Source organism: Pseudophryne corroboree, chromosome 9 (assembly GCF_028390025.1).
Source record: "Pseudophryne corroboree isolate aPseCor3 chromosome 9, aPseCor3.hap2, whole genome shotgun sequence".
Classification (NCBI taxonomy): Eukaryota; Metazoa; Chordata; class Amphibia; order Anura; family Myobatrachidae; genus Pseudophryne; species Pseudophryne corroboree.
In genome coordinates this window covers 339,575,630-339,603,431 of record NC_086452.1, presented here as the reverse complement: position 1 = coordinate 339,603,431, position 27,802 = coordinate 339,575,630, and the positions used below count along the sequence as shown (strand labels likewise).

Below are 27,802 nucleotides of genomic sequence, written 5' to 3'. Positions count from 1 at the left end.
GCAGCTGTGTTTTGCACCATCTGTAAGCGCTGCAATTCTTTTGCTGGTAGACCAAGGTAGAGGGCATTACAGTAGCCTAATCGAGATGATACAAATGCATGTATGACGTTTGGCATATCATCTGAGGGAATTAAGTGCTTGATTCTGGCTATGTTCCTCAGGTGAAAGAATGAGGATTTGATTGTGGCTGATATCTGATGTTTAAGTGTCAAGCCACCATCCAGGACAACGCCAAGATTCTGCACACGATCAGTGGTCTGTAATTCTGAATCCCCGAGTGTAAGTCCAGTTGGTTGGCTATGCTGCAGTTTTGTCCTTTGATGTTGCGGTCGTATCATAAGGACCTCTGTTTTATCCGGGTTCAGTCGCAGCCAACTAGGGGTATATGCAATAGCGGGCGAATCGCGTCATTTAATCCGCCCCTGTATAATTCGCCCGCTATCGCCAGCCGCAGCCCTGTCGCCGGGACCCTGAATTCACCATATTCAATGTATAACTGATTCGACCCACCCCCAGGCGGATTACGGCCAATCGGCGAGTAGTGGGAGTACTGAATTCGCCTTCCCGCCGAAAGCAGCCCTTTATTAGGGCTTGTTTGCTGCGTGCTCTGCAGCCATTTTGTGAACCTGCAGAGAGGTGTGAGGAGGTGCAGAGCTAGCAATTTGGTTGTTTGCTGTGGATATCGTTTGGACACCCCAGCAGGCTTTATTCCAGGACAGTCAGGAGGATTCCTGTTACCCGGAGGAGAGCCATTTTAGGAGCTTTTACTACATTTGTAGGTAAGTACCACATGTGTGTCTGGTGTTGCATGTATGTGTTTGTGTAGTGGGGGTTGCCATGAGGTGTACATGGGGTGTTTGGGTATGTGTGCAGGTATGTGTATAGCCCCTTGCTTGTGTTGCTGCATTTTTTGGGGGAGACTTGTGTTTTGGGGTAGTTTTTCACGTTTTTTTTTTTATTCTTTAATTGACTTTTTTGGGTCTTCTATTAGCATTGGTGTACCTCCTGAGTGTGCTGGGATGCTTTCTGGTCATTTTGGGGTGATTTGGAGCAAGTTTGGTCGACAGCCTGGTCGACATGTGCTGTAGACTGTTTGGCAAACATGTGTTTTCCCGCCTAATTTTGCTGTGGTGTACCTCCTGAGTGTGCTGGGATGCTTTCTGGCCATTTTGGGGTGATTTGGAGCAAGTTTGGTCGACAGCCTGGTCGACATGTGCTGTAGACTGTTTGGCAAACATGTGTTTTCCCGCCTAATTTTGCTGTGGTGTACCTCCTGAGTGTGCTGGGATGCTTTCTGGTCATTTTGGGGTGATTTGGAGCAAGTTTGGTCGACAGCCTGGTCGACATGTGCTGTAGACTGTTTGGCAAACATGTGTTTTCCATCCTAATTTTGCTGTGGTGTACCTCCTGAGTGTGCTGGGATGCTTTCTGGCCATTTTGGGGTGATTTGGAGCAAGTTTGGTCGACATCCTGGTCGACATGTGCTGTAGACTGTTTGGCAAACATGTGTTTTCCCACCTAATTTTGCTGTGGTGTACCTCCTGAGTGTGCTGGGATGCTTTCTGGTCATTTTGGGGTGATTTGGAGCAAGTTTGGTCGACAGCCTGGTCGACATGTGCTGTAGACTGTTTGGCAAACATGTGTTTTCCCGCCTAATTTTGCTGTGGTGTACCTCCTGAGTGTGCTGGGATGCTTTCTGGTCATTTTGGGGTGATTTGGAGCAAGTTTGGTCGACAGCCTGGTCGACATGTGCTGTAGACTGTTTGGCAAACATGTGTTTTCCATCCTAATTTTGCTGTGGTGTACCTCCTGAGTGTGCTGGGATGCTTTCTGGCCATTTTGGGGTGATTTGGAGCAAGTTTGGTCGACATCCTGGTCGACATGTGCTGTAGACTGTTTGGCAAACATGTGTTTTCCCGCCTAATTTTGCTGTGGTGTACCTCCTGAGTGTGCTGGGATGCTTTCTGGTCATTTTGGGGTGATTTGGAGCAAGTTTGGTCGACAGCCTGGTCGACATGTGCTGTAGACTGTTTGGCAAACATGTGTTTTCCCGCCTAATTTTGCTGTGGTGTACCTCCTGAGTGTGCTGGGATGCTTTCTGGCCATTTTGGGGTGATTTGGAGCAAGTTTGGTCGACAGCCTGGTCGACATGTGCTGTAGACTGTTTGGCAAACATGTGTTTTCCATCCTAATTTTGCTGTGGTGTACCTCCTGAGTGTGCTGGGATGCTTTCTGGTCATTTTGGGGTGATTTGGAGCAAGTTTGGTCGACAGCCTGGTCGACATGTGCTGTAGACTGTTTGGCAAACATGTGTTTTCCATCCTAATTTTGCTGTGGTGTACCTCCTGAGTGTGCTGGGATGCTTTCTGGCCATTTTGGGGTGATTTGGAGCAAGTTTGGTCGACATCCTGGTCGACATGTGCTGTAGACTGTTTGGCAAACATGTGTTTTCCCGCCTAATTTTGCTGTGGTGTACCTCCTGAGTGTGCTGGGATGCTTTCTGGTCATTTTGGGGTGATTTGGAGCAAGTTTGGTCGACAGCCTGGTCGACATGTGCTGTAGACTGTTTGGCAAACATGTGTTTTCCCGCCTAATTTTGCTGTGGTGTACCTCCTGAGTGTGCTGGGATGCTTTCTGGCCATTTTGGGGTGATTTGGAGCAAGTTTGGTCGACAGCCTGGTCGACATGTGCTGTAGACTGTTTGGCAAACATGTGTTTTCCCTCCTAATTTTGCTGTGGTGTACCTCCTGAGTGTGCTGGGATGCTTTCTGGTCATTTTGGGGTGATTTGGAGCAAGTTTGGTCGACAGCCTGGTCGACATGTGCTGTAGACTGTTTGGCAAACATGTGTTTTCCATCCTAATTTTGCTGTGGTGTACCTCCTGAGTGTGCTGGGATGCTTTCTGGTCATTTTGGGGTGATTTGGAGCAAGTTTGGTCGACAGCCTGGTCGACATGTGCTGTACACTGTTTGGCAAACATGTGTTTTCCCGCCTAATTTTGCTGTGGTGTACCTCCTGAGTGTGCTGGGATGCTTTCTGGTCATTTTGGGGTGATTTGGAGCAAGTTTGGTCGACAGCCTGGTCGACATGTGCTGTAGACTGTTTGGCAAACATGTGTTTTCCATCCTAATTTTGCTGTGGTGTACCTCCTGAGTGTGCTGGGATGCTTTATGGTCATTTTGGGGTGATTTGGAGCAAGTTTGGTCGACAGCCTGGTCGACATGTGCTGTAGACTGTTTGGCAAACATGTGTTTTCCCGCCTAATTTTGCTGTGGTGTACCTCCTGAGTGTGCTGGGATGCTTTCTGGTCATTTTGGGGTGATTTGGAGCAAGTTTGGTCGACAGCCTGGTCGACATGTGCTGTAGACTGTTTGGCAAACATGTGTTTTCCATCCTAATTTTGCTGTGGTGTACCTCCTGAGTGTGCTGGGATGCTTTCTGGCCATTTTGGGGTGATTTGGAGCAAGTTTGGTCGACAGCCTGGTCGACATGTGCTGTAGACTGTTTGGCAAACATGTGTTTTCCATCCTAATTTTGCTGTGGTGTACCTCCTGAGTGTGCTGGGATGCTTTCTGGCCATTTTGGGGTAATTTGGAGCAAGTTTTGTCGACGGTCTGGTCGCCATTTTGTGTGGGTCAGCCATTTTGTGTGGGTCAGCCATTTTGTGTGGGTCAGCCATTTATACATGTATGTATGTATGTATGTTTATTTTTATTTTATTTTATAACAGAGATGTCAAAGGACAAGCAGACCCGATCCGCCCCTTCCCCCACCCCCTCAGATCTATCCCTGCATAGCAACGAGGAGTGGGAGCCAACCCAGGAGGCGGATACGACCGACCAGGCATGTAGTGACCAGCCGCGGTCGTCAAGGGCCCATGAGAAGTCCAAGAAAAAGCCTAGTAGAAAGGTACTAACCACACCTGCAGACACAAATAGCATCAAACTTTCTTTACTGTAGTTTGCGCAATGCCATGCACACCTACTGGAATATGTGCGCAATGCCAGGGATACTGACACTCACAGGTACATACCGATCTTATTATTATTATTTTTTTTTTTAATCCCTAAAGGCAAGAAGCCAGCCAGAGGAGCAGTCGGAGGAGGAAGCCTCTGGTGAAGATGCAGGACCGAAAAAGTCGCGTGGACCCAGATACACTGAGGCGGAAAACTGTACCCTAGTGGATTGCGTCGACAGGTCCTACGACGTTTTGTATGGACTAAGGGCACAGACAACAGCAGCTAGGACAAAGCGAAGCATCTGGGAATCCATTGCGAGTCAAGTCACTGCAATATCTGGAAACCGCCGGAGCACCAGAAATTGCTTGAAGCGGTACAGTGATTGCCGTAGACAGACCAAGAAGAAGATGGGGATTCAGCGCCGACATGAGACAGCTACGGGAGGTGGCCCGGCTCTCAACCTGAAGTGGCTACCCTGGGAGGATGTTATTAGAAGGCGCATGAACCCTGCCATGGTCGAAGGAGTTCGCGGAGGTGTGGACTCTAGCCGTCCTGCTGGCTTTCCCGAGGAGGAAGAACCGCCCAGAAGACGGAAGAAGGCGGGAGATAAGCCGTCCAAAAGGAGGTCTGATGGTAAGAATACATTCACATGAACTGTACTTCCCTTTAAAATTTTTGTATGTGCTAATGTGCTTTTTTTTTTTTCAGACAGGCCTGCCCAGAGGACATCACCTGCGCACAGGACATCGCCAGCGCACGGACCGTCACCTGTGCAGCAGGCATCGGCAGCAGCGCGCGGACCATCAACTGCGCCGCAAGCATCGCGAGCACACAGATCGTCACCTGTGCGCCACAGTTCGTCATCGCGCAGTTTGTCACCTGTGCACCAGACGACGTCAGCGCACAGACTATCACCTGTGCGCCAGACACCGTCGGCGACCACACCACAAGATGGGCGCCAAACTACAGCTCCTGCGCGCAGGCCGTCACCAGATCGTCGTCTCTCCAGGAGCTCTGGGACTGTGACTGAAGAGCCTCAAGACACAACCCTTGTGGACCCATCACCCGATCTGTTTGAGTCTACAGGGTTAACAGACGAAACTTTTCTTGGGTTTGAGGACAGCCGTGCAGACGTATCCAGCCAGACCCTTGAAAAGTCTTCCGAAACGAGGACAAGTGGAGCTCCTGGAGCAGCGGCATCACAGGATGAAGAAGGTTTGTATTTATTTTGTGTGTGTGGGAGGGTGGAGGGGGGGGGGGGGGGGTCAGCAGTTGTGTAAAGTTTATTAACTTTCCCCAAAAAATTATTTTGCAAACAGTGGTGCCACGAACCAGCAGCGGACTAGCTTCGGGGATTGGTTCCTACTTCAGGCCGGATCTCCTCCTACAGGAGTCGTCAGAGGATGACGAGGTGGAAGTGCAGGAGGCTCCAGTTGCTACATCCCTGTGTGAGTAATTTGAATTGTGAGCCTTTTAAAAAATGTATGATGAATGTGTATAATATTGTCTAATTTTCTTTTCAGCTGCCCAAATCCAAGTGGTGGCAGACATCCAGGAAGGGCAGAATCCCTCAACTGTTCAGAGGGTTCACACCCTGGCATCAGAGATTGGGACACGCCAGGATACATACACAAATGTCGTGGGAAGCAGACTGGACAACATTGAGAGGACAATGGAGAAAATGGCAAACAGTCTGCTTGAACTGCAAAAGACTCTTTCCGACAGCACGGCCACAATACTACAGGTCAGAATGCAAGATCATAGGGAGAATATGGACGTACTTAACATTCTGGCCGAATCCATGACCCGGCTCGTGGACAACACTTCATGTCTGGCAGAAAGCAATAAAAACATGTCGGAGAGTCATCGACACTCCTCATCCAGCCAACAGGTCATCGCAACCACACTGCAGATGATCCATGATAAGCTCCCAGGATCAGCTCATCAATACGCTGGTGATCCACCATATCCGCCGTCGCAAGCCACAAGGACGCCTCGTACCCTTCCTCAAGTCCCATCCCAGTACAGACAGTCACAGATGTACCAGGGATATACAGGGATGTACCCCACCCCCCAGATGCCTCCACCACCGGCCACACAATCTTCAGCCGCATGGGCACAGAGGCCCAGACAACATACTACCCAGCCTTCCAGGACATCGACGCCCTATCAGGGGGAAGAAGAGGATCCGGACAGACTTCCACCATAAACCCGGTCGTATTGTTTTATTTACTTTTAAATGTTTTTCATGTATCCCTTTCTTCCCCTCCCATTAGTTTTTTTTTTTTCTTACTATTGTTTTCTGTGTTGGGCTTCCCCACCCGTGACCGGGTACTACCAAGGAGCTTTGTGTAGGCATACATGCGCGGGCATGTATGCGGGCGCGTGTGGTAACGGATGAAAGCTCCTTGTGGCTACATGTATGATGGGCCAAAGAGCTATTCTGATACCACTTTTTTCTTCCAAAAATCCTTTTTGTAATGGTGTACAGTAGGCTTTAATTGTGTGAATTTACTATTCACTAGTCTGTGTTTTTGTCTTATTCATAGGATTGGTGGGGAAAAATGAAGTGGACGGCATAAGTTCGTGTTGTGCGTACCAAGGTGAGTAGAACCATGTTTCATTCAAGAAACTTTGAACTGCATGCCTTTGTAGAACCACACAGTCCAGCAATGGGTCATGCTGGGCTGTGTTGTTCCACAAATGTGAGCGTGTCAAAGTGCTGATCACTGACGCCACTCTTTCACTTTGAACCGCATGCCTTTGTAGAACCACACAGTCCAGCAATGGTTCATGCTGGGCTGTGTTGTTCCACAAATGTGAGCGTGTCAAAGTGCTGATCACTGACGCCACTCTTTCACTTTGAACCGCATGCCTTTGTAGAACCACACAGTCCAGCAATGGGTCATGCTGGGCTGTGTTTTTCCACAAATGTTAGCGTGTCAAAGTGCTGACCACTGACGCCACTCTTTCACTTTGAACCGCATGCCTTTGTAGAACCACACAGTCCAGCAATGGGTCATGCTGGGCTGTGTTGTTCCACAAATGTTAGCGTGTCAAAGTGCTGACCACTGACGCCACTCTTTCACTTTGAACCGCATGCCTTTGTAGAACCACACAGTCCAGCAATGGTTCATGCTGGGCTGTGTTGTTCCACAAATGTTAGCGTGTCAAAGTGCTGACCACTGACGCCACTCTTTCACTTTGAACCGCATGCCTTTGTAGAACCACACAGTCCAGCAATGGGTCATGCTGGGCTGTGTTTTTCCACAAATGTTAGCGTGTCAAAGTGCTGACCACTGACGCCACTCTTTCACTTTGAACCGCATGCCTTTGTAGAACCACACAGTCCAGCAATGGTTCATGCTGGGCTGTGTTGTTCCACAAATGTGAGCGTGTCAAAGTGCTGATCACTGACGCCACTCTTTCACTTTGAACCGCATGCCTTTGTAGAACCACACAGTCCAGCAATGGGTCATGCTGGGCTGTGTTGTTCCACAAATGTTAGCGTGTCAAAGTGCTGACCACTGACGCCACTCTTTCACTTTGAACCGCATGCCTTTGTAGAACCACACAGTCCAGCAATGGGTCATGCTGGGCTGTGTTTTTCCACAAATGTTAGCGTGTCAAAGTGCTGACCACTGACGCCACTCTTTCACTTTGAACCGCATGCCTTTGTAGAACCACACAGTCCAGCAATGGTTCATGCTGGGCTGTGTTGTTCCACAAATGTGAGCGTGTCAAAGTGCTGATCACTGACGCCACTCTTTCACTTTGAACCGCATGCCTTTGTAGAACCACACAGTCCAGCAATGGGTCATGCTGGGCTGTGTTGTTCCACAAATGTTAGCGTGTCAAAGTGCTGACCACTGACGCCACTCTTTCACTTTGAACCGCATGCCTTTGTAGAACCACACAGTCCAGCAATGGGTCATGCTGGGCTGTGTTGTTCCACAAATGTTAGCGTGTCAAAGTGCTGACCACTGACGCCACTCTTTCACTTTGAACCGCATGCCTTTGTAGAACCACACAGTCCAGCAATGGGTCATGCTGGGCTGTGTTGTTCCACAAATTTTTATTGAAAATAAATGAACATGAATTTAGTGTGTCTTTACTTTAATATACTTTTTTTTCTTTTCCCCACAGATATCTATATACACAAGAAAAGAATGTAAAGAAGAACAAACTACTTTTTTGTTTTAATTAACTTTCAAACTTTATTAAAAAATATTTTTCTTCAATAAACTTTTAAAAATAGAAGTTTCCTGTGGTTTTTATTAAAATTTGTAATGCATTTGAATTGTACGTAAGTAGATTGCCCAGGGAACATCAAGGGAACTGTCTCTTCACATCCACACCACTTGGGAAGATACATCGCAGGACCTGTGGAAGAGAACAGTTTGAGCTTCCAGATATGGGTGATAGTGTCACCCTGGGACTGGAAAAAGAGGTACATACAACAGTCCACACAACACAAGCGGGTTGCAGCGGCCCAAATGCAACCCTCCTGCACTTGCATCACTACACATCCAAACATTCCCTAGCATTGCTGTTTCAGGGAATGTTTGGATGTGCAGTCTTGCAAATGCTGGAGGGCTGCACTTTGGACATGCCGGGGTGATTTTGGACAAGGGAGTCTTGGGCAATACATCTCACCTGAGGGGGGTTGTCTGCTACATGGCGGAGGGTCAGGTCCACATCACCAGTAGGGTCACCCATGGAACATCAGGTGAAATGTCGTGTCACCTCACATCCACACCACTTGGGAAGATACATCGCAGGACCTGTGGAAGAGAACAGTTTGAGCTTCCAGATATGGGTGATAGTGTCACCCTGGGACTGGAAAAAGAGGTACATACAACAGTCCACACAACATAAGCGGGTTGCAGCGGCCCAAATGCAACCCTCCTGCACTTGCATCACTACACATCCAAACATTCCCTAGCATTGCTGTTTCAGGGAATGTTTGGAAGTACAGTCTTGCAAATGCCGGAGGGCTGCACTTTGGACATGTCGGGGTGATTTTGGACAAGGGAGTTTTGGGCAATACATCTCACCTGAGGGGGGTTGTCTGCTACATGGCGGAGGGTCAGGTCCACATCACCAGTAGGGTCACCCATGGAACATCAGGTGAAATGTCGTGTCTCCTCACATCCACGCCACTTGGGAAGATACATCGCAGGACCTGTGGAAGAGAACAGTTTGAGCTTCCAGATATGGGTGATAGTGTCACCCTCGGACTGGAAAAAGAGGTACATACAACAGTCCACACAACACAAGCGGGTTGCAGCGGCCCAAATGCAACCCTCCTGCACTTGCATCACTACACATCCAAACATTCCCTAGCATTGCTGTTTCAGGGAATGTTTGGATGTGCAGTCTTGCAAATGCTGGAGGGCTGCACTTTGGACATGCCGGGGTGATTTTGGACAAGGGAGTCTTGGGCAATACATCTCACCTGAGGGGGGTTGTCTGCTACATGGCGGAGGGTCAGGTCCACATCACCAGTAGGGTCACCCATGGAACATCAGGTGAAATGTCGTGTCTCCTCACATCCACACCACTTGGGAAGATACATCGCAGGACCTGTGGAAGAGAACAGTTTGAGCTTCCAGATATGGGTGATAGTGTCACCCTGGGACTGGAAAAAGAGGTACATACAACAGTCCACACAACACAAGCGGGTTGCAGCGGCCCAAATGCAACCCTCCTGCACTTGCATCACTACACATCCAAACATTCCCTAGCATTGCTGTTTCAGGGAATGTTTGGAAGTGCAGTCTTGCAAATGCCGGAGGGCTGCACTTTGGACATGTCGGGGTGATTTTGGACAAGGGAGTTTTGGGCAATACATCTCACCTGAGGGGGGTTGTCTGCTACATGGCGGAGGGTCAGGTCCACATCACCAGTAGGGTCACCCATGGAACATCAGGTGAAATGTCGTGTCTCCTCACATCCACGCCACTTGGGAAGATACATCGCAGGACCTGTGGAAGAGAACAGTTTGAGCTTCCAGATATGGGTGATAGTGTCACCCTGGGACTGGAAAAAGAGGTACATACAACAGTCCACACAACACAAGCGGGTTGCAGCGGCCCAAATGCAACCCTCCTGCACTTGCATCACTACACATCCAAACATTCCCTAGCATTGCTATTTCAGGGAATGTTTGGATGTGCAGTCTTGCAAATGCTGGAGGGCTGCACTTTGGACATGCCGGGGTGATTTTGGACAAGGGAGTCTTGGGCAATACATCTCACCTGAGGGGGGTTGTCTGCTACATGGCGGAGGGTCAGGTCCACATCACCAGTAGGGTCACCCATGGAACATCAGGTGAAATGTCGTGTCTCCTCACATCCACACCACTTGGGAAGATACATCGCAGGACCTGTGGAAGAGAACAGTTTGAGCTTCCAGATATGGGTGATAGTGTCACCCTGGGACTGGAAAAAGAGGTACATACAACAGTCCACACAACACAAGCGGGTTGCAGCGGCCCAAATGCAACCCTCCTGCACTTGCATCACTACACATCCAAACATTCCCTAGCATTGCTGTTTCAGGGAATGTTTGGAAGTGCAGTCTTGCAAATGCCGGAGGGCTGCACTTTGGACATGTCGGGGTGATTTTGGACAAGGGAGTTTTGGGCAATACATCTCACCTGAGGGGGGTTGTCTGCTACATGGCGGAGGGTCAGGTCCACATCACCAGTAGGGTCACCCATGGAACATCAGGTGAAATGTCGTGTCTCCTCACATCCACGCCACTTGGGAAGATACATCGCAGGACCTGTGGAAGAGAACAGTTTGAGCTTCCAGATATGGGTGATAGTGTCACCCTGGGACTGGAAAAAGAGGTACATACAACAGTCCACACAACACAAGCGGGTTGCAGCGGCCCAAATGCAACCCTCCTGCACTTGCATCACTACACATCCAAACATTCCCTAGCATTGCTATTTCAGGGAATGTTTGGATGTGCAGTCTTGCAAATGCTGGAGGGCTGCACTTTGGACATGCCGGGGTGATTTTGGACAAGGGAGTCTTGGGCAATACATCTCACCTGAGGGGGGTTGTCTGCTACATGGCGGAGGGTCAGGTCCACATCACCAGTAGGGTCACCCATGGAACATCAGGTGAAATGTCGTGTCTCCTCACATCCACGCCACTTGGGAAGATACATCGCAGGACCTGTGGAAGAGAATAGTTTGAGCTTCCAGATATGGGTGATAGTGTCACCCTGGGACTGGAAAAAGAGGTACATACAGCAGTCCACACAACACAAGCGGGTTGCAGCGGCCCAAATGCAACCCTCCTGCACTTGCATCACTACACATCCAAACATTCCCTAGCATTGCTGTTTCAGGGAATGTTTGGATGTGCAGTCTTGCAAATGCCGGAGGGCTGCACTTTGGACATGTCGGGGTGATTTTGGACAAGGGAGTTTTGGGCAATACATCTCACCTGAGGGGGGGTTGTCTGCTACATGGCGGAGGGTCAGGTCCACATCACCAGTAGGGTCACCCATGGTAGAGTTGGATAAAAGGATCAAATATTTGCGGTAACCCAACAACAGGATAAAACGGGGTAACGAACTGTACAAACATGGCCTGGGGATATACATCAACAGGATGTAAAACTCTGAAATACATAAATGAAGAGGTTTTTTTAAAAATATTCCAATGTCAGTTTACACAATAATACAAATGTTGTCAGTATACTCACAGGCAACTGCAAAATAATTTTGGATCAATGTCCGCCGGGAATCCTCTCCTTCGTCCATACCCACCGGTAGAGCAGAAGACCGGTTCCCGCATCGGAAAGCACTGCGACGAAGAGTCACCGGCAAACGGTTTGCGACACATATGTTGTGTAAAATACAACATGCATTTACCATGCCGCAAACCTTCGACGGTGAGTACAAAAGAGCACCGCCGGAAGTGTCTAAACATCGAAACCGGCTTTTAAGTACACCGAAGGCACGTTCAATTATTTGCCTCGATGCAATGTGTGTCTCTTGGTAACGTTTTTCTGCTCTACCAACAGGATTAGACAATGGGGTCAACAGCCACGGTTTGTTTGGATAACCCGCATCGCCTATAGAAAATATAAAAAAAATGTTAGGTACTTGTAAAAAATAATAAAAAAAAATAATAATAAAATAATAAAAAAATAAAAAAATGAAAATACATACCTAACAGCCAGCCACCAGGCATGTTTCCTGTTTCGAACTTGTCAAACAGCGATGACTGGCTTAGGATGAAGGAGTCGTGAGATGATCCAGGAAATCCCACAAAAATGTTCAAAAATCTCATGTTTACATCACAGACCGCCTGAACGTTCAGGGAATGGAACTGTTTTCGGTTCCGAAAACATTCCTCTGAATTCCGTGGCGGTCTGATCTGCACGTGGGTACAGTCAATCGCGCCCAGCACATTGGGAAATTTGTATTTGTTGAAAAAGCCTAATTTGATCTCACGACATTCGCTGTCCGTCTCTGGAAATGTGATGTTCTGGATCGTCAATTTGCGGAAAGCCCTAATTACCTGGGTTATACAGCGCGACAGTGTCGACTGTGAAAAACCGCATGTTTGAGACAGTGTAGGCTGGAATGTGCCTGACGCCAAAAAATGTAACGTCCCCAGCAGTTTCTGAAAACCGCTGATTGCACGATTTGTCCGTGCCCGAGGTTCCAAGTTGGCCTCCAACAGAGCGTACAGCGAATATATGTCGCGAGTCGATAAGCGATAATTTTGTATCACCTCGAACTCGCTGAGATCCTCCAGTTCACGCCTAGTGCGATACTGGCGTGGACGTGGAAATGAAACCCGCAATACTGGCTCACCCAATGCAGACATTTGCTGACCTGGATCCTGATGTTCATCAGCACTTTCTTCCTCCATCATGCTTGCAGCCAGCATGAACATCACAATCTGGTCAGAAAAAGGCTCCATTATTGTAGTCAGTACAAAAATAGGAATGTGTTTTAAAACGCAGGAATTTTCCTAAAAAAACGATTCCACAGAGCTGACTGTAAAATGGCTCCTTCTCCCTGTAGTCTCAAACCTGGGAGTGAGGAGATAGGAGGGGCTTTGCAGAAGTGTATCCTGGGAAAAACTGTGGAATCATGGGTAAATTTCCCTCAGGAGATTGAAGAAAAAAATATTCCTTTAAAAAATCAATTAAATAATACTTGTGAAGCAAAAAAAGACAAACCAAGCAGATAATCCTTTCAAATATAAATAGATATGCTACTAGCAATCCTCAAATATCCCAAAAAAACATGTACTAAAAATTTTTTTTTAGATCCCGCCAGTCAACTGAGGCGGACTGAAATAGGCGAATTTGCGGTCGAAAAGCACTGCAGGCGAATTTCCAAACTTGAATTGAATATGCTTTGGGCGAATTGCAGCATCTGTACCATTGCAGAAAAGTCGAATGCGAAAAAAGTCGAATTGCCAAAAGTCGAATTTTGAATGTCCGTTTTTTTGCGATAAAGTACTGGACTGCATAGGCGAATTGTTTTTTTGAGGCGAAAAAGTTCCGGAATTCGACTTTTTCTGGAATTCGACCGCAATTGCATATACCCCGATGGCTCATCCACTCCTGTAGTTCAGCTAGACAGCCATTTAGGGTTGCTATTGGGTTATCAGTGCCCGGAGCAAAGGGCAAGTACAGTTGTGTATCATCTGCATAGCAGTGGTAGACCAGGCCATGGCGCCTGATTATTTCACCCAATGGGAGTATGTATACTGCAAAAAGCATGGGGGATAGTATAGAACCTTGTGGGACACCACATGGCAATGGCACTGGTGGTGATGAGTATAATCCAGATGATACTCTCTGTGACCTGCCTGTGAGAAATGATTTGAACCAGATTAGGACTGTGCCATCCAGACCACAGAAAGTAAAAGGTATGCGCGCGCTCCCGGTAAAAAGGGCGTGGCCTTGCTAAAATGGGCATGGTCTCTGTAAAATAGGCGTGGCCTCATCTGAAAAGACTACCTTACAACCCAGTTTTTGACCTTGCACAGACAGATCACGGCGAGCACAGGAAAAAAATATATATATATTACGCCATACACCGCAATGCCCTTGATACATTAAATCCCCATTTTACACGTTACGGCAGACACGTGTCCCCATTTTACACAGTACGGCAGGCAAGAGTCCCCATTTTACACAATACGGCAGGCACGTGTCCCCATTATCCACATTACGGCAGGCAAGAGTCCCCATTTTCCACAATACGGCAGGCAAGTGTCCCCATTTTCCACATTACGGCAGGCAAGAGCCCCCATTTTACACAATACGTCAGGCACGTGTCCCCATTTTACACAATACGGCAGGCACGTGTCCCCATTTTACACAGTACGGCAGGCAAGAGTCCCCATTTTACACATTACGGCAGGCAAGAGGCCCCATTTTACACAGTACGGAAGGCACGTGTCCCCCATTTTACACAATACAGCAGGCACGTGTCCCCATTTTCCACATTACGGCAGGCAAGAGTCCCCATTTTCTACATTACGGCAGGCAAAAGTCCCCATTTTCCACAATACGGTAGGCAAGTGTCCCCATTTTCCACATTACGGCAGGCAAGAGCCCCCATTTTACACAATACGGTAGGCACGTGTCCCCATTTTACACAATACGGCAGGCACGTGTCCCCATTTTACACAGTACGGCAGGCAAGAGTCCCCATTTTACACATTACGGCAGGCAAGAGCCCCCATTTTACACAATACGGCAGGCACGTGTCCCCATTTTACACAGTACGGCAGGCACGTGTCCTCATTTTACACATTACGGCAGGCAAGAGCCCCCATTTTACACAATACGGCATGCACGTGTCCCCATTTTCCACAATACGGCAGGCAAGTTTCCCCATTTTCCACATTACGGCGGGCAAGAGCCCCCATTTTACACAATACGGCAGGCACGTGTCCCCATTTTACACAATACGGCAGGCACGTGTCCCCATTTTACACAGTACGGCAGGCAAGAGCCCCTATTTTACACAATACGGCAGGCAAGTGTCCCCATTTTACACAATACGGCAGGCACGTGTCCCCATTTTACACATTACGGCAGGCAAGAGCCCCTATTTTACACAATACGGCAGGCAAGTGTCCCCATTTTACACAGTACGGCAGACACGTGTCCCCATTTTACACAGTACGGCAGGCACGTGTCCCCATTTTACACAATACGGCAGACAAGAGACCCCATTTTACACAATTCGGCAGGCACGTGTCATCATTCTACACAGTACGGCAGGCAGGAGCCCCCATTTTACACAATACGGCAGGCACGTGTCCCCATTTTACACAGTACGGCAGGCAAGAGCCCCCATTTTACACAATACGGCAGGCTCGTGTCCCCATTTTACACATTACGGCAGACAAGAGACCCCATTTTACACAATACGGCAGGCACGTGTCCCCATTTTACACAGTACGGCAGGCAAGAGTCCCCATTTTACACATTACGGCAGGCAAGAGCCCCTATTTTACACAATACGGCAGGCAAGTGTCCCCATTTTACACAGTACGGCAGACACGTGTCCCCATTTTACACAGTACGGCAGGCACGTGTCCCCATTTTACACAATACGGCAGACAAGAGACCCCATTTTACACAATTCGGCAGGCACGTGTCATCATTTTACACAGTACGGCAGGCAGGTGTCCCCATTTTACACAGTACGGCAGGCAAGAGCCCCCATTTTACACAATACGGCAGGCACGTGTCCCCATTTTACACAGTACGGCAGGCAAGAGTCCCCATTTTACACAATACGGCAGGCACGTGTACCCATTTTACACAGTATGGCAGGCAGGTGTCCCCATTTTACACAGTATGGCAGGCAGGTGTCCCCATTTTACACATTATGGCAGGCAGGTGTCCCCATTTTACACATTACGGCAGGCAAGAGTCCCCATTTTCCACATTATGGCAGGCAAAAGCCCCCATTTTACACAATACGGCAGGCACGTGTCCCCATTTTACACAATACGGCAGGCACGTGTCCCCTTTTAATACAGTATGGCAGGCAAGAGTCCCCATATTACACATTACGGCAGGCAAGAGCCCCCATTTTACACAGTACGGCAGGCACGTGTCCCCATTTTACACAGTATGGCAGGCACGTGTCCCCATTTTACACATTACGGCAGGCAAGAGTCCCCATTTTCCACATTACGGCAGGCAAGAGTCCCCATTTTCCACAATACGGCAGGCAAGTGTCCCCATTTTCCACATTACGGCAGGCAAGAGCCCCCATTTTACACAATACAGCAGGCACGTGTCCCCATTTTACACAATGCGGCAGGCACATGTCCCCATTTTACACAGTACGGCAGGCAAGAGTCCCCATTTTACACATTACGGCAGGCAAGAGCCCCCATTTTAACACAATACGGCAGGCTCGTGTCCCCATTTTACACAGTACGACAGGCACGTGTCCTCATTTTACACATTACGGCAGGCAAGAGCCCCCATTTTACAAAATACGTCAGGCTCGTGTCCCCATTTTACACAGTACGACAGGCACGTGTCTTCATTTTACACATTACGGCAGGCAAGAGCCCCCATTTTATACAATACGGCAGGCACGTGTCCCCATTTTACACATTACGGCAGGCAAGAGCCCCCATTTTACACAATACGGCAGGCACGTGTCCCCATTTTACACAGTACGGAAGGCAAGAGTCCCCATTTTACACATTACGGCAGGCAAGAGCCCCTATTTTACACAAAACGGCAGGCAAGTGTCCCCATTTTACACAGTACGGCAGACACGTGTCCCCATTTTACACAGTACGGCAGGCACGTGTCCCCATTTTACACAATACGGCAGACACGTTTCCCCATTTTACACAGTACGGCAGACAAGAGTCCCCATTTTACACAATTCGACAGGCACGTGTCATCATTTTACACAGTACGGCAGGCAAGTGTCCCCAGTTTACACAGTACGGCAGGCAGGTGTCCCCATTTTACACAGTATGGCAGGCACGTGTCCCCATTTTACACATTATGGCAGGCAGGTGTCCCCATTTAACACAGTACGGTAGGCAGGTGGCCCCATATTACACATTATGACAGGCAGGTGTCCCCATTTAACACATTATGGCAGGCAAGTGTCTCCTTTTTATACATGATGGCGGGGGGGGGGGAGAGAGAGGGAGAGGCTGACTTACAGTTGAAGCGGTTCTTCCCGCTCTTTGCCGCCTCTCCCTCCTCCTCGCGGCGCTGCCGGCTTGGCTCCCCCTCCTCCCGAGTACCCAGCTCGGGGGGCGTATTTTCACGGAATGACGCGATTGCGTCGTGACATCACCCCCCGAGCTGGGTACTCGGGAGGAGGGAGGAGGGGGGATTTTAAAGTGTTCAAGAAGTGCCGCGGCGGGCGCCCCGTGCGGTTGCACGGCTCGCCCGCCGCAAGAAACGGCACTGGCTACATCTGTATATATTATACTAATGGGACGTTTCATAAGCTTGAGAAACATATTTCATTCTTTTATATACTCTTATAAACAAAATGGGTATATTTTTGACAACTGAATTTTTTTAAATTAGCTACCATATTCCCATCTCTTTTAATTATTATAATTTTTCTTTCAAATGAAGCTGCTGACTCTCCTGTAGTGACTCTAAGGAGAGCATGATGTCTGCTGCATTCTTGGATGCGCCATCTTCATGGGTAAGGCCCATGGTTAGGATACTTGAGCATTGTAAGTGGCTATTCCATGTCATTGGAGACCCGTGTTTGGCCAAGGAGGTTATAGGGCTAGCATCTTTTTGAAATTTCTAGATAAATCGTCTGTAGCAGTTACATTGGGTCAGGAATCCCCAAAACACAAGGATACAGTAATTTTAGGCTCTCAGGGCCTGATTCAGATTTGTAAGCAAAGCAAAAAAAACACAACTGGGCAAAACAATGTTGCACTACAAGTGGGGCAGATGTAACGTGCAGAGAGATTCAGATTTGGGCGGGGTGTGTCCATGATTTGGGTGTGGTGTGTCCAAACAAATCTAAATTGCAGTGTAAAAATAAAGCTGTCTAGCATTTGTGGGCTACATGCACATGTTACATCTGCCCCACCTGCATTGCAGCGTGGTTTTGCCCATTTGTGTGCTTTTTTGCTTTGCTAACAAACCTGAATCAGGCCCTCGGAAACAAATGCCTGTCACCATTTGTCTCACCCACACAAGAGTATGAGATTCTGCTGACCAACACCTCGGCAAAGATTGCTTTCTTCATGATTGTAATCTCTGCTTCATGGGCCTAATTCTGAGTTGATCGCAGCAGCAATTTTGTTAGCAGTTGGACAAAACCATGTGCACTGCAGAGGGGGCAGATGTAACATGTGCAGAGAGAGATAGATTTGGGTGTGGTGAGTTCAATCTGCAATCTAAATTGCAGTGTAAAAATAAAGCAGCCAGTATTTACCCTGCACAGAAACAAAATAACCCACCCAAATCTAACTCTCTCTGCACATGTTATATCTTCCTCCCCTGCAGTGCACATGGTTTTGCCCAACTGCTAAAAAATTTCCTGCTGCGATCAACTTGGAATTACCCCCAAGTGCGGTGATGCAAAGCAGACTAAGGGTGCATACACACTATGCAATATTGCATAGGATCCAGCTGATATCGACCGGTTCCTAATGACATTGTATAGTGTGTACACTAGATATAGTGTACGATGTGTGCTCCCATGTGTCATAAGCTGTATCACACGTCGGACTTGCATGCAGGTCCAACGTGCGATGTTGCTTACGAGGGCCATGCTGCTGAATGCAGCATAACCCTGCTCCCCCCCCCCCCCACCCCCACCGCTCGTCGCAGCTTTACCATCCACGTGGACTATGATTGGGAATAGTAACCTTCTCTCCCATGCAAGAGGACGCGGTGCACTAATTGAGGTTCCTGGTCATGTCACACAAAAAACTACATCAAAAAGAAAATAAAAAATGTCATATTGACCTTTCTCTGACGTCCTAGTGGATGCTGGGAACTCCGTAAGGACCATGGGGAATAGACGGGCTCCGCAGGAGACTGGGCACTCTAAAAGAAAGATTAGGTACTATCTGGTGTGCACTGGCTCCTCCCTCTATGCCCCTCCTCCAGACCTCAGTTAGAATCTGTGCCCGGCCAGAGCTGGGTGCTCCTAGTGGGCTCTCCTGAGCTTGCTAGAAAGAAAGTATTTGTTAGGTTTTTTATTTTCAGTGAGATCTGCTGGCAACAGACTCACTGCTACGTGGGACTGAGGGGAGAGAAGCAAACCTACCTGCTTGCAGCTAGCTTGTGCTTCTTAGGCTACTGGACACCATTAGCTCCAGAGGGTTCGAACACAGGGCCTGACCTCGATCGTCCGTTCCCGGAGCCGCGCCGCCGTCCCCCTTGCAGAGCCAGAAGACAGAAGAGAAGCGATGAAATCGGCGGCAGAAGACTCCTGTCTTCATTAAGGTAGCGCACAGCACCGCAGCTGTGCGCCATTGCTCCCACAGCACACCACACACTCCGGTCACTGTAGGGTGCAGGGCGCTGGGGGGGGGCGCCCTGGGCAGCAATAAAAATACCTTTGGCATAAAAATACACATAATACAGTCTGTGACTGTATATGTGTAAAACCCCCGCCATTTTTAGTCAGAAACAGGACAGAAGCCCGCCGCTGAGGGGGCGGGGCCTTCTTCCTCAGCACACCAGCGCCATTTCTCTTCACAGCTGCGCTGGAAGGAAGCTCCCCAGGCTCTCCCCTGCAGTATCCTGGTACACAAAGGGTGAAAAGAGAGGGGGGGGGCACATAAATTTAGGCGCAAAAATTGTATATACAGCAGCAACTGGGTAAACACTGAGTTGTAGTGTAATCCCTGGGTTATATAGCGCTGGGGTGTGTGCTGGCATACTCTCTCTCTGTCTCTCCAAAGGGCCTTGTGGGGGAACTGTCCTCAAATAGAGCATCCCCTGTGTGTGTGGTGTGTCGGTACGCGTGTGTCGACATGTCTGAGGTAAAAGGCTCCTCTAAGGAGGTGATAGAGCGGATATGTGTGTGAGAGGGTGTCTCCGTCGACAACGCCGACACCTGTTTGGATATGTGTAAGTGCTAAGGTGAATTTATTGCACAAATGGTTAGGGAACAGACAGGAAATCTACCCATGTCTGTCCCTATGTCACAGAGACCTTCAGAGTCTCACAATGCTCACTATCCAAAATAACAAACACTGGTATCGACACGGAGTTTAACTCCACTGTCGACTACGATAATGCAAAGTTACAGCCAAGATGGCTAGAAGGTATTCAATATATGATTATTGAAATAAAAGATGATTTGCATATCACTGATGACTCATCTGTCCCTGACACGAGAGTACACATGTTTAAGGGGAAGAATGCTGAGGTAAATTTCCCTCCTCTCATGAGGAAAAAGAGCGGGAATCTCCAGACAAGAGACAGCAGCTTCCCACAAGAGAATTCTCAGGCTGTATCCTTTTCCCACTAGGGCCAGGATGTGTTGAGAATCTTCCCCTAGGGTGTCCTGTTTGCACAGACGGTAGCACTTGCTATTCTCAGGGATCCTGCAGATAGCGTGCACATTCTAGTATACTACCCAGACCGGCGATTGTGTTGGCATGGGTTTATAGTGCTGTGGCAGCGTGGACAGGTACCTTATCAGCAGAGATTGAGACCCTAGTAAATATATTAAAGATGCCGTCTTAAGTGATAGATATATAGTTATAAAGCATGCCCAAAGAGACATGAGTATACTGGGTCCTAGAGTCAAAGCTATGTCGATCTCTGATTGACGTGTACTGTAGAATATGCATTGGACAGATGATGCCGATTTAAGAGGCATATGGAAGGCTGAGGATTGTGTGGAGAAGGGTTCTCGGGCCTGGTCTCCACAGCTATAGCTGGTAATTCTGCTAGTTTGCCTTATATTCCTGCACAGCCTAAGATAGCACGACATTATTAAATGCAGCCTTTCGAATAAAGAAACAAGAAAGTCTGAGGTGCGTCCTTTCTTGTCAGAGCCGGGATCAACACAGCTAGTTCCCAGGAACAGAAGTCCTCCCCGGCCCCTACAAAAATCCACCTATGCCGCTGGGGCTCCACAGGCAGAGCTAGGCCCGGTGGGGACACACCTTCGTAAGTTCAGCCACAAGTGGGTTCACTCCCTGTTAGGTCCCTGGGCAATAGATATTGTGTCTCAGGGATACAAGCTGGACTGTGAGAAGATGCCCCCTCACCGACGCCCAAGAGAGGGAGCCAGTGTTAACTGCAATTCACAAATTGTATCTTTAACAGGTGGTGGTCAAGGGTCCCCTCCTTCAACAAGAGGGTGTTATTATTCGACAATGTTGTAATCCCGAAACCAGACGGTTCGGTCAGACCCATATTGAATTAAAAATCCCTGAACATATACCTGAGAAGGTTCAAGTTCAAGATGGAATCGCTAAGAGCGGTCAGGGCAAGCCTAAAAAGAGGGAGACTTTATCGTGAATCGGGTCATAAGGGATGCATACCTTCATGTCCCCATTTATCCACCTCATTAGGCGTACCTCAGAATTGCGGTACAGGATTGTCATAACCAAGGTAATGGCGGATATTATTGTGCTCCTGCGGAAGCAAGGTGTCACTATTATCACGTACTTGGACGATCTCCTCATACAAGCGAGATCAAGAGAGCAGTTGCTGAACAGCGTATCACTTTCTCTGGAAGTGTAACGGCAACACGGCTGGATTCTATATATTCCAAAGTCGCAGTTGGTTCCTACAGCTCATCTGCCTCTCCTAGGCACGATCCTAGACACAGACCAGAAAAGGGTTTATCTCCCGATAGAGAGAGCTCAGGAGCTCATGACACTGGTCAGGAATCTATTAAAACCAAAACAGGTGTCAGTGCATCACTGCACTCGAGTCCTGGGAAGTATGGTGGCATCATACGAGGCCATCCCCTTAGGCAGGTTCCGTGCGAGGACCTTCCAATGGGACTTACTGGACAAGTGGTCCGGATCACCTCTTCAGATGCATCGGTTAATCACCCTATCCCCCAGGGCCAGGGTGTCTCTCCTGTGGTGGCTGCAGAGTGCTCACCTTCTCGAGGGCCGCAGATTCGGCATTCAGGACTGGATCCTGGTGACCACGGATGCAAGCCTCCGAGGGTGGGGGGCAGTTACACAGGGAAGAAATTTCCAATGTCTGTGGTCAAGTCAACAGACTTGCCTCCACATCAATATCCTGGAACTAAGGGCCATATACAACGCCCTAAGTCAAGCGGAGATCCTGCTTCGCGACCAACCGGTTCTGATCCAGTCAGACCGCAGGGGTTCATGTAAACCGCCAAGGCGGCACAAGGAGCAGGGTGGCGAGAGTAGAAGCCACCAGAATTCTTCGCTGGGCGGAGTATCAAGTAAGCGCACTGTAGGCAGTGTACATTCCGGGAGTGGACAACTGGGAAGCAGACTTCCTCAGCAGGCACGACCTCCACCCGGGAAAGTGGGGACTTCATCAGGAAGTCTTCACGCAGTTTGCAAATTGATGGGAACTGCATCAGGTGGACTAGATGGCGTCCCACCTCAATAAAAAGCTAAAAACGGTTTTACGCCGGGTCAAGGGACCCTCAGGTGATAGCTGTGGTCGCACTAGTAACACCGTGGGTGTTCCAGTCGGTCTATGTATTCCCTCCTCTTCCTCTCATACCCAAGGGCTGAGAATTGTAATAAAAGGAGGAGTGAGAACAATATTCTTTGCTCCGAATTGGCCAAGAAGGACTCGGTACCCGGAGCTGCAAGAAATGCTCTCAGAGGACTCAGGGCTTCTGCCTCTCAGACAGGACATGTTGCAACAGGGGCCCTGTCTGTTCCAAGACTTACCGTGGCTGCATTTGATGGCATGGCGGTTGAACGCCGGATCATAGCGTAAAAGGGCATTCCGGATGCAGTTATTCCTACGCTGATAAGGCTAGGAAAGACGTGACTGCAAGACTTTTTCACTGTATATAGCGAAAATAGGTTGCTTGGTGTGAGGCCGGGAAGGCCCTACAGAGGAATTCCAGCGGGGTCGATTCCTGCACTTCCTACAGTCAGGAGTGACTATGGGCCTAAAATTAGGATCCATAAAGGTCAAGATTTCGGCCCTATTAATTTTCTCTCAAAAAGAACTGGCTTCACTGCCTGAAGTTCAGACGTTGTTCCGGGGGTGCTGCATATTCAGCCTCCTTTTGTGCCACCGGTGGCACCTTGGGATCTTAACGTTGTGTTGGATTTCCTGAAATCCCACTGGTTTGAGCCACTTAAGACCGTGGAGCTAAAATATCTCACGTGGAAAGTGGTCATGCTATTGGCCTTAGCTTCGGCTAGGCGTGTGTCAGAATTGGCGGTTTTGTCATGTAAAAGCCCTTATCTGATCTTCCATATGGACAGGGCAGAATTGAGGACTCGTCCCCAATTTCTCCCTAGGGTGGTATCATCGTTTCATTTGAACCAGCCTATTGTGGTGCCTGCGGCTACTAGGGACTTGGAGGATTCCAAGTTGCTGGACGTAGTCCGGGCTTTGAAAATTTATGTTTCCGGAACGGCGGGAGTCAGAAAGTCTGACTCGCTGTTTATTCTGTATGCAGCCAACAAGGTTGGTGCTCCTGCTTCGAAGCAGACTATTGCTCGCTGGATCTATAGCACGATTCAGCTGGTTCACTCTGCGGCTGGATTGCCGCATCCAAAATGGTGAAAGCCCATTCCACAAGGAAGGTGGGCTCTTCTTGGGCGGCTGCCCGAGGGGTCTCGGCTTTACAGCTTTGCCGAGCTGCTACTTGGTCGGGGTCAAACAAGTTTGCTAAGTTCTACAAGTTTGATACCCTGGCTGAGGAGGACCTTGAGTTTGCTCATGCGGTGCTGCAGAGTCATCCGCATTCTCCCGCCCGTTTGGGAGCTTTGGTATAATCCCCATGGTCCTTACGGAGTTCCCAGCATCCACTAGGACGTCAGAGAAAATAAGAATTTACTCACCGGTAATTCTATTTCTCGTAGTCCGTAGTGGATGCTGGGCGCCCGTCCCAAGTGCGGACTCTCTGCAATACATGTATATAGTTATTGCTTAACTAAAGGGTTATTGTTATGAGCCATCCGTTAAATGAGGCTCAATTGTTGTTCATACTGTTAACTGGGTATGGTTATCACAAGTTGTACAGTGTGATTGGTGTGGCTGGTATGAGTCTTACCCTGGATTCCAAATCCTTTCCTTGTTGTGTCAGCTCTTCCGGGCACAGTTTCCCTAACTGAGGTCTGGAGGAGGGGCATAGAGGGAGGAGCCAGTGCACACCAGATAGTACCTAATCTTTCTTTTAGAGTGCCCAGTCTCCTGCGGAGCCCGTCTATTCCCCATGGTCCTTACGGAGTTCCCAGCATCCACTACGGACTACGAGAAATAGAATTACCGGTGAGTAAATTCTTATTTTTTAATGTGTCGACCTATCCTGTGCCGACCATTTTAATGTGTCGACCTTAACCATGTCGACCATGTCAATGTCGACAACTATCGTCGACCTATCGACTGTCACCCATTAATCCATAACCACCAATGTTACCCGGCATGCAATAACAAAACTGTATGTTAACCCCTTGCATAGCCACATGGTTTGCTCCGAAGAAAAGTTACTCCTCTTTTTATTGCTTTGCTCCTAACTCTCAATTAACCCCTGTGTCTCATCTCTCCACCATGTTCCAGGCTGTGGAGGACCTGAGTAACTACTGTGCTAGTGACACTCTCCATCTGTTATCTGACTGCTTCTGAGTAAATCAGGGCACAAAATTGAGCCCATTCTAATCAGAAACAACATTGCTTCCTGTTTTGCATTGTGGAATGTGCAGTTCCTTGTGTCAAAAATGTATCAGGGCAACAGCAAATAGGAGCTGTGTCTGACCTGACTCTAGACCATACTTACCTACTCTCCCGGAAGCTGCGGGAGGCTCCCGTTTTTTGGGGTAGCCCCAGGCCCGGATTGTCCATCACATTTACCGGGGAGGATCCCGGTGGGCCGATTGGTGTGTGGGGCCGTCTGTCTTATGTGGCCCCACCCCCTGCACATAACTCACTGTTTTCAGTAAAATAGCAGAAAGTCGGCGGCTGGGAGAACAGGCTCCGTCCCATCACACACAGAGGCGTATGTGCGGAAGAACAGGCTCTGCCCTGACATCACCCTGCAGACAGTGTATGTGTGCCGCTGGGAGAACAGGCTCTGCCCCCAGCACATCCAACAGCGTATGTGAGTCGCGGCCACCGGCCGCTGGAAGAACAGGCTCCGCCCCCACATCACCTGGCAGACAGTGTATGGGCGCCGCTGGGAGAACAGCCTCCACCCCCAGCACACCCGGCTGACAGTGGCAAGGGTGTTTGGCGCGGACCTCAGGGGAATACAATGTGCGGTCGTAGTGGTGCATGTCCAGCAGGAGAGGTGAGTAGTATGACTCTACTCTGACCTCTACCTGCACTGCCCTCCTGGCCACCAGCAGCATGTGATACCGGCCTGTCTGCAGGGAGGGAGGAAGCATCTGGGACTCGGGAAATGGGGCCATTCAGTCTGTCCTGATTTGCTAAAATCAGAGAGAGCTCCATATGCCACTGGCACTGCAGCTTGCAGGACATTTTTTTTTTGAAAGAATGACATGTGGAGCTGCAGTGCCAGTGGAGATCTGATCTGTCTGGGTAAATGGACATCTGTTTGGGGGGGTGAGGGGGTGACAAGTGAATGATAGGGGAAGGAGATAAGAGGGAGAAAGGCAGGTGAATATAGGCATGAAACATGTATAAGGGAGAATATAGGTGTCAAAATGATAAAAGGGTCTGGAAGAAACATGCAGGAGATGGACTTGGGGGTGGAGGCAGAGAGGCAAATGTAGGAGATGGACAGAGAGAGAGGAGATGCTTTCAGGAAATGCACTTGTAGGCTGGGAGATATACAGTATGTCTGTTAGGGTGTAGTATGGTATGCCGGCGGCCGGGCTCCCGGCGACCAGCATACCGGCGCCGGGAGCCTGACCGCCGGCATACCAACACCGCGGCGAGCACAAAGGAGGCCCTTGCGGGCACGGTGGCGCGCTATGCGCGGCACGCTATTTTATTCTCCCTCGTTGACCCCCACGAGAGAGAATATATGTCGGTATGCCGGGTGTCCGGATTCCAGCGCCGGTATACTGTGCGCCGGGATCCCGACATTCGGCATACTGAAGACCACTCGTCTGTTATACCCCTTTCAGACCGCCAGCTATGAACACGGGTTATTGGCACATGAGCGTGCATAACCCGTGTTCATGTACGGTCTGAAAGGTGCGAGGGTTGAAATACTGGGTATTCCAACTCGGGTAGCGAGCAGGGTTGAACACGCGCATGTGCAGACAACTCCCGGGTCATAGATTCGAAAATCCAGGAGCCGCAGCAAATCGTAAAGGACAGCTCCTATTGGGAGAGCTGTTCTTTGCGTTACTAATCACATATGTTAGTACATATGCGATTAATATCAATGCTGTAAGTGGTGGGATGTACCGTGATCCTTTAGTAAAACCTGCCCTGTGTCAGGTTTTTTTGGGATATGCCATGTATATGCTATGTATTGTTGGTTATTTATATGCTATATGTAGTTGATTATTAGTATGCTATGGAGATCTGTCTGGGGGGTATTCTGTAGTGAGGGGGGGCTATACTGTAATAGGGGAAGGAAGGTTATCTAATGCTAAGCTGCTCAAACAACTTGGACTGTGTGATGCAATTAGCAGTGGTTCTCAAACTTGTAAACAACTCGCATAATAGCTCCGCATATAGGGGGTAATTCTGAGTTGATCGCAGCAGCAAGTTTATTAGCAATTGGACAAAAAAACATGTGCACTGCAGGTGGGGCAGATATAACGTGCAGAGAGAGTTAGATTTGGGTGGGTTATAGTGTTTCTGTGCAGGGTAAATACTGGCTGCTTTATTTTTACACTGCAATTTAGATTTCAGTTTGAATACACCCCACCCAAATCTAACTCTCTCTGCACATGTTACATCTGCCCCCCTGCAGTGCACATGGTTTTGCCCAACTGCTAACAAATTTGATGCTGCGATCAACTCAGAATTAGGCCCCTTGTCCCTTTATATATATTTGTAAATATTAATCATATCTCGTCTTAAGGTGCATACACACGGTGAGATCCCTGCTATGTCTGATTTTAACTATGCGATTTCCCTTGAACTCCCCCAGAGCCCAGATAGCACAGATTGTACAGATTTTGACTATCTGTGTTTGAGATTTTGTCTATGTACGATTTTGACTATGTGCCAATTGTGACTATACTTTGTACTAGATTGTACACTAGATAGTCAAGATTGAGTTGCCTGCACAGTCTATCTAGCCTTACGATACAGACTCCACGGGAGCGCGCATCGGGATCGAATATGTATCGCAAGCTGCCTAACACTTTGATATATGCACTAACTTTCCTTAAGATTTTGGCTATATAGTCAAAATCTTAAGGGCTCCATACACTAGTGCGACATGTCGGACCCTCATGTCGCAGGCGATCACCATTGAACCGCCCGGCAGCCTCCCGGGTGGCAGGATCGCATATGATACATCATATGCGGTCCTTTTGCATACAGTGTATCTTATGCGATCCCACCCATGCCTGCGTGGTCCGACATATCCCGAGTGCAGCACAGTCATTCTAGGGGCTCCAATCCGATGCTCACGGGACCGCGGATCGGATGTAAAACACATCTGAAATGCCCGATTTCATCCAATATATCGGCCCGAATGTCCGAAATCGGATGAAATTGGGCATTATCGTTCTAGTGTATGGGGCCCTT

General features: G+C 48.8%; 2 protein-coding genes across 4 annotated transcripts; one reads left to right on the top strand and one right to left on the bottom strand.

The window, feature by feature from the left end:
• Positions 1 to 597: 597 nt before the first annotated feature.
• Positions 598 to 8,219, top strand: LOC134958179 (serine/arginine repetitive matrix protein 1-like). The gene is made up of 7 exons (XM_063940603.1): positions 598 to 779; positions 3,731 to 3,909; positions 4,073 to 4,592; positions 4,668 to 5,174; positions 5,279 to 5,407; positions 5,483 to 6,562; positions 8,106 to 8,219. Exons 2-6 carry the CDS (start codon positions 3,733 to 3,735, stop codon positions 6,166 to 6,168), a joined length of 2,019 nt encoding a protein of 672 aa, XP_063796673.1. The 5' UTR covers positions 598 to 779; positions 3,731 to 3,732; the 3' UTR covers positions 6,169 to 6,562; positions 8,106 to 8,219.
• A 120-nt stretch (positions 8,220 to 8,339) lies between these two features.
• LOC134958180 (putative nuclease HARBI1) lies at positions 8,340 to 13,211 on the bottom strand. Of its 3 annotated transcripts, none has more exons than XM_063940605.1 (9): positions 12,153 to 13,211; positions 11,684 to 12,055; positions 11,423 to 11,599; positions 10,621 to 11,149; positions 10,220 to 10,347; positions 9,819 to 9,946; positions 9,418 to 9,545; positions 9,017 to 9,144; positions 8,340 to 8,743 (listed from the first exon to the last, which is right to left on the bottom strand). In XM_063940605.1, coding segments are annotated over exons 1-3 (1,134 nt in total). In that variant the 5' UTR covers positions 12,913 to 13,211; the 3' UTR covers positions 8,340 to 8,743; positions 9,017 to 9,144; positions 9,418 to 9,545; positions 9,819 to 9,946; positions 10,220 to 10,347; positions 10,621 to 11,149; positions 11,423 to 11,597. The 3 variants fall into 3 exon arrangements, with proteins under 3 accessions (XP_063796675.1, XP_063796676.1, XP_063796674.1); XM_063940606.1 differs by having other exon boundaries at positions 9,819 to 10,347; positions 10,621 to 10,748; positions 11,022 to 11,149; XM_063940604.1 differs by having other exon boundaries at positions 9,819 to 10,347.
• Positions 13,212 to 27,802: the final 14,591 nt, after the last annotated feature.

What these genes read in the sequence shown, in the direction of transcription:
- LOC134958179 (XM_063940603.1), top strand. Translation starts at nt 3,733, where the DNA reads ATGTCAAAGGACAAGCAGACCCGATCCGCCCCTTCCCCCACCCCCTCA. An exon ending in GTCCAAAAGGAGGTCTGATG is followed by an intron (nt 4,593 to 4,667) that starts GTAAGAATACAT and finishes TTTTTTTTTCAG; the next exon opens with ACAGGCCTGCCCAGAGGACA. An exon ending in TCCAGTTGCTACATCCCTGT is followed by an intron (nt 5,408 to 5,482) that starts GTGAGTAATTTG and finishes TTTTCTTTTCAG; the next exon opens with CTGCCCAAATCCAAGTGGTG.
- LOC134958180 (XM_063940604.1), bottom strand. Translation starts at nt 12,912, where the DNA reads ATGGAGCCTTTTTCTGACCAGATTGTGATGTTCATGCTGGCTGCAAGC. An exon ending in GCCTGGTGGCTGGCTGTTAG is followed by an intron (nt 12,056 to 12,152) that starts GTATGTATTTTC and finishes TATTTTCTATAG; the next exon opens with GCGATGCGGGTTATCCAAAC.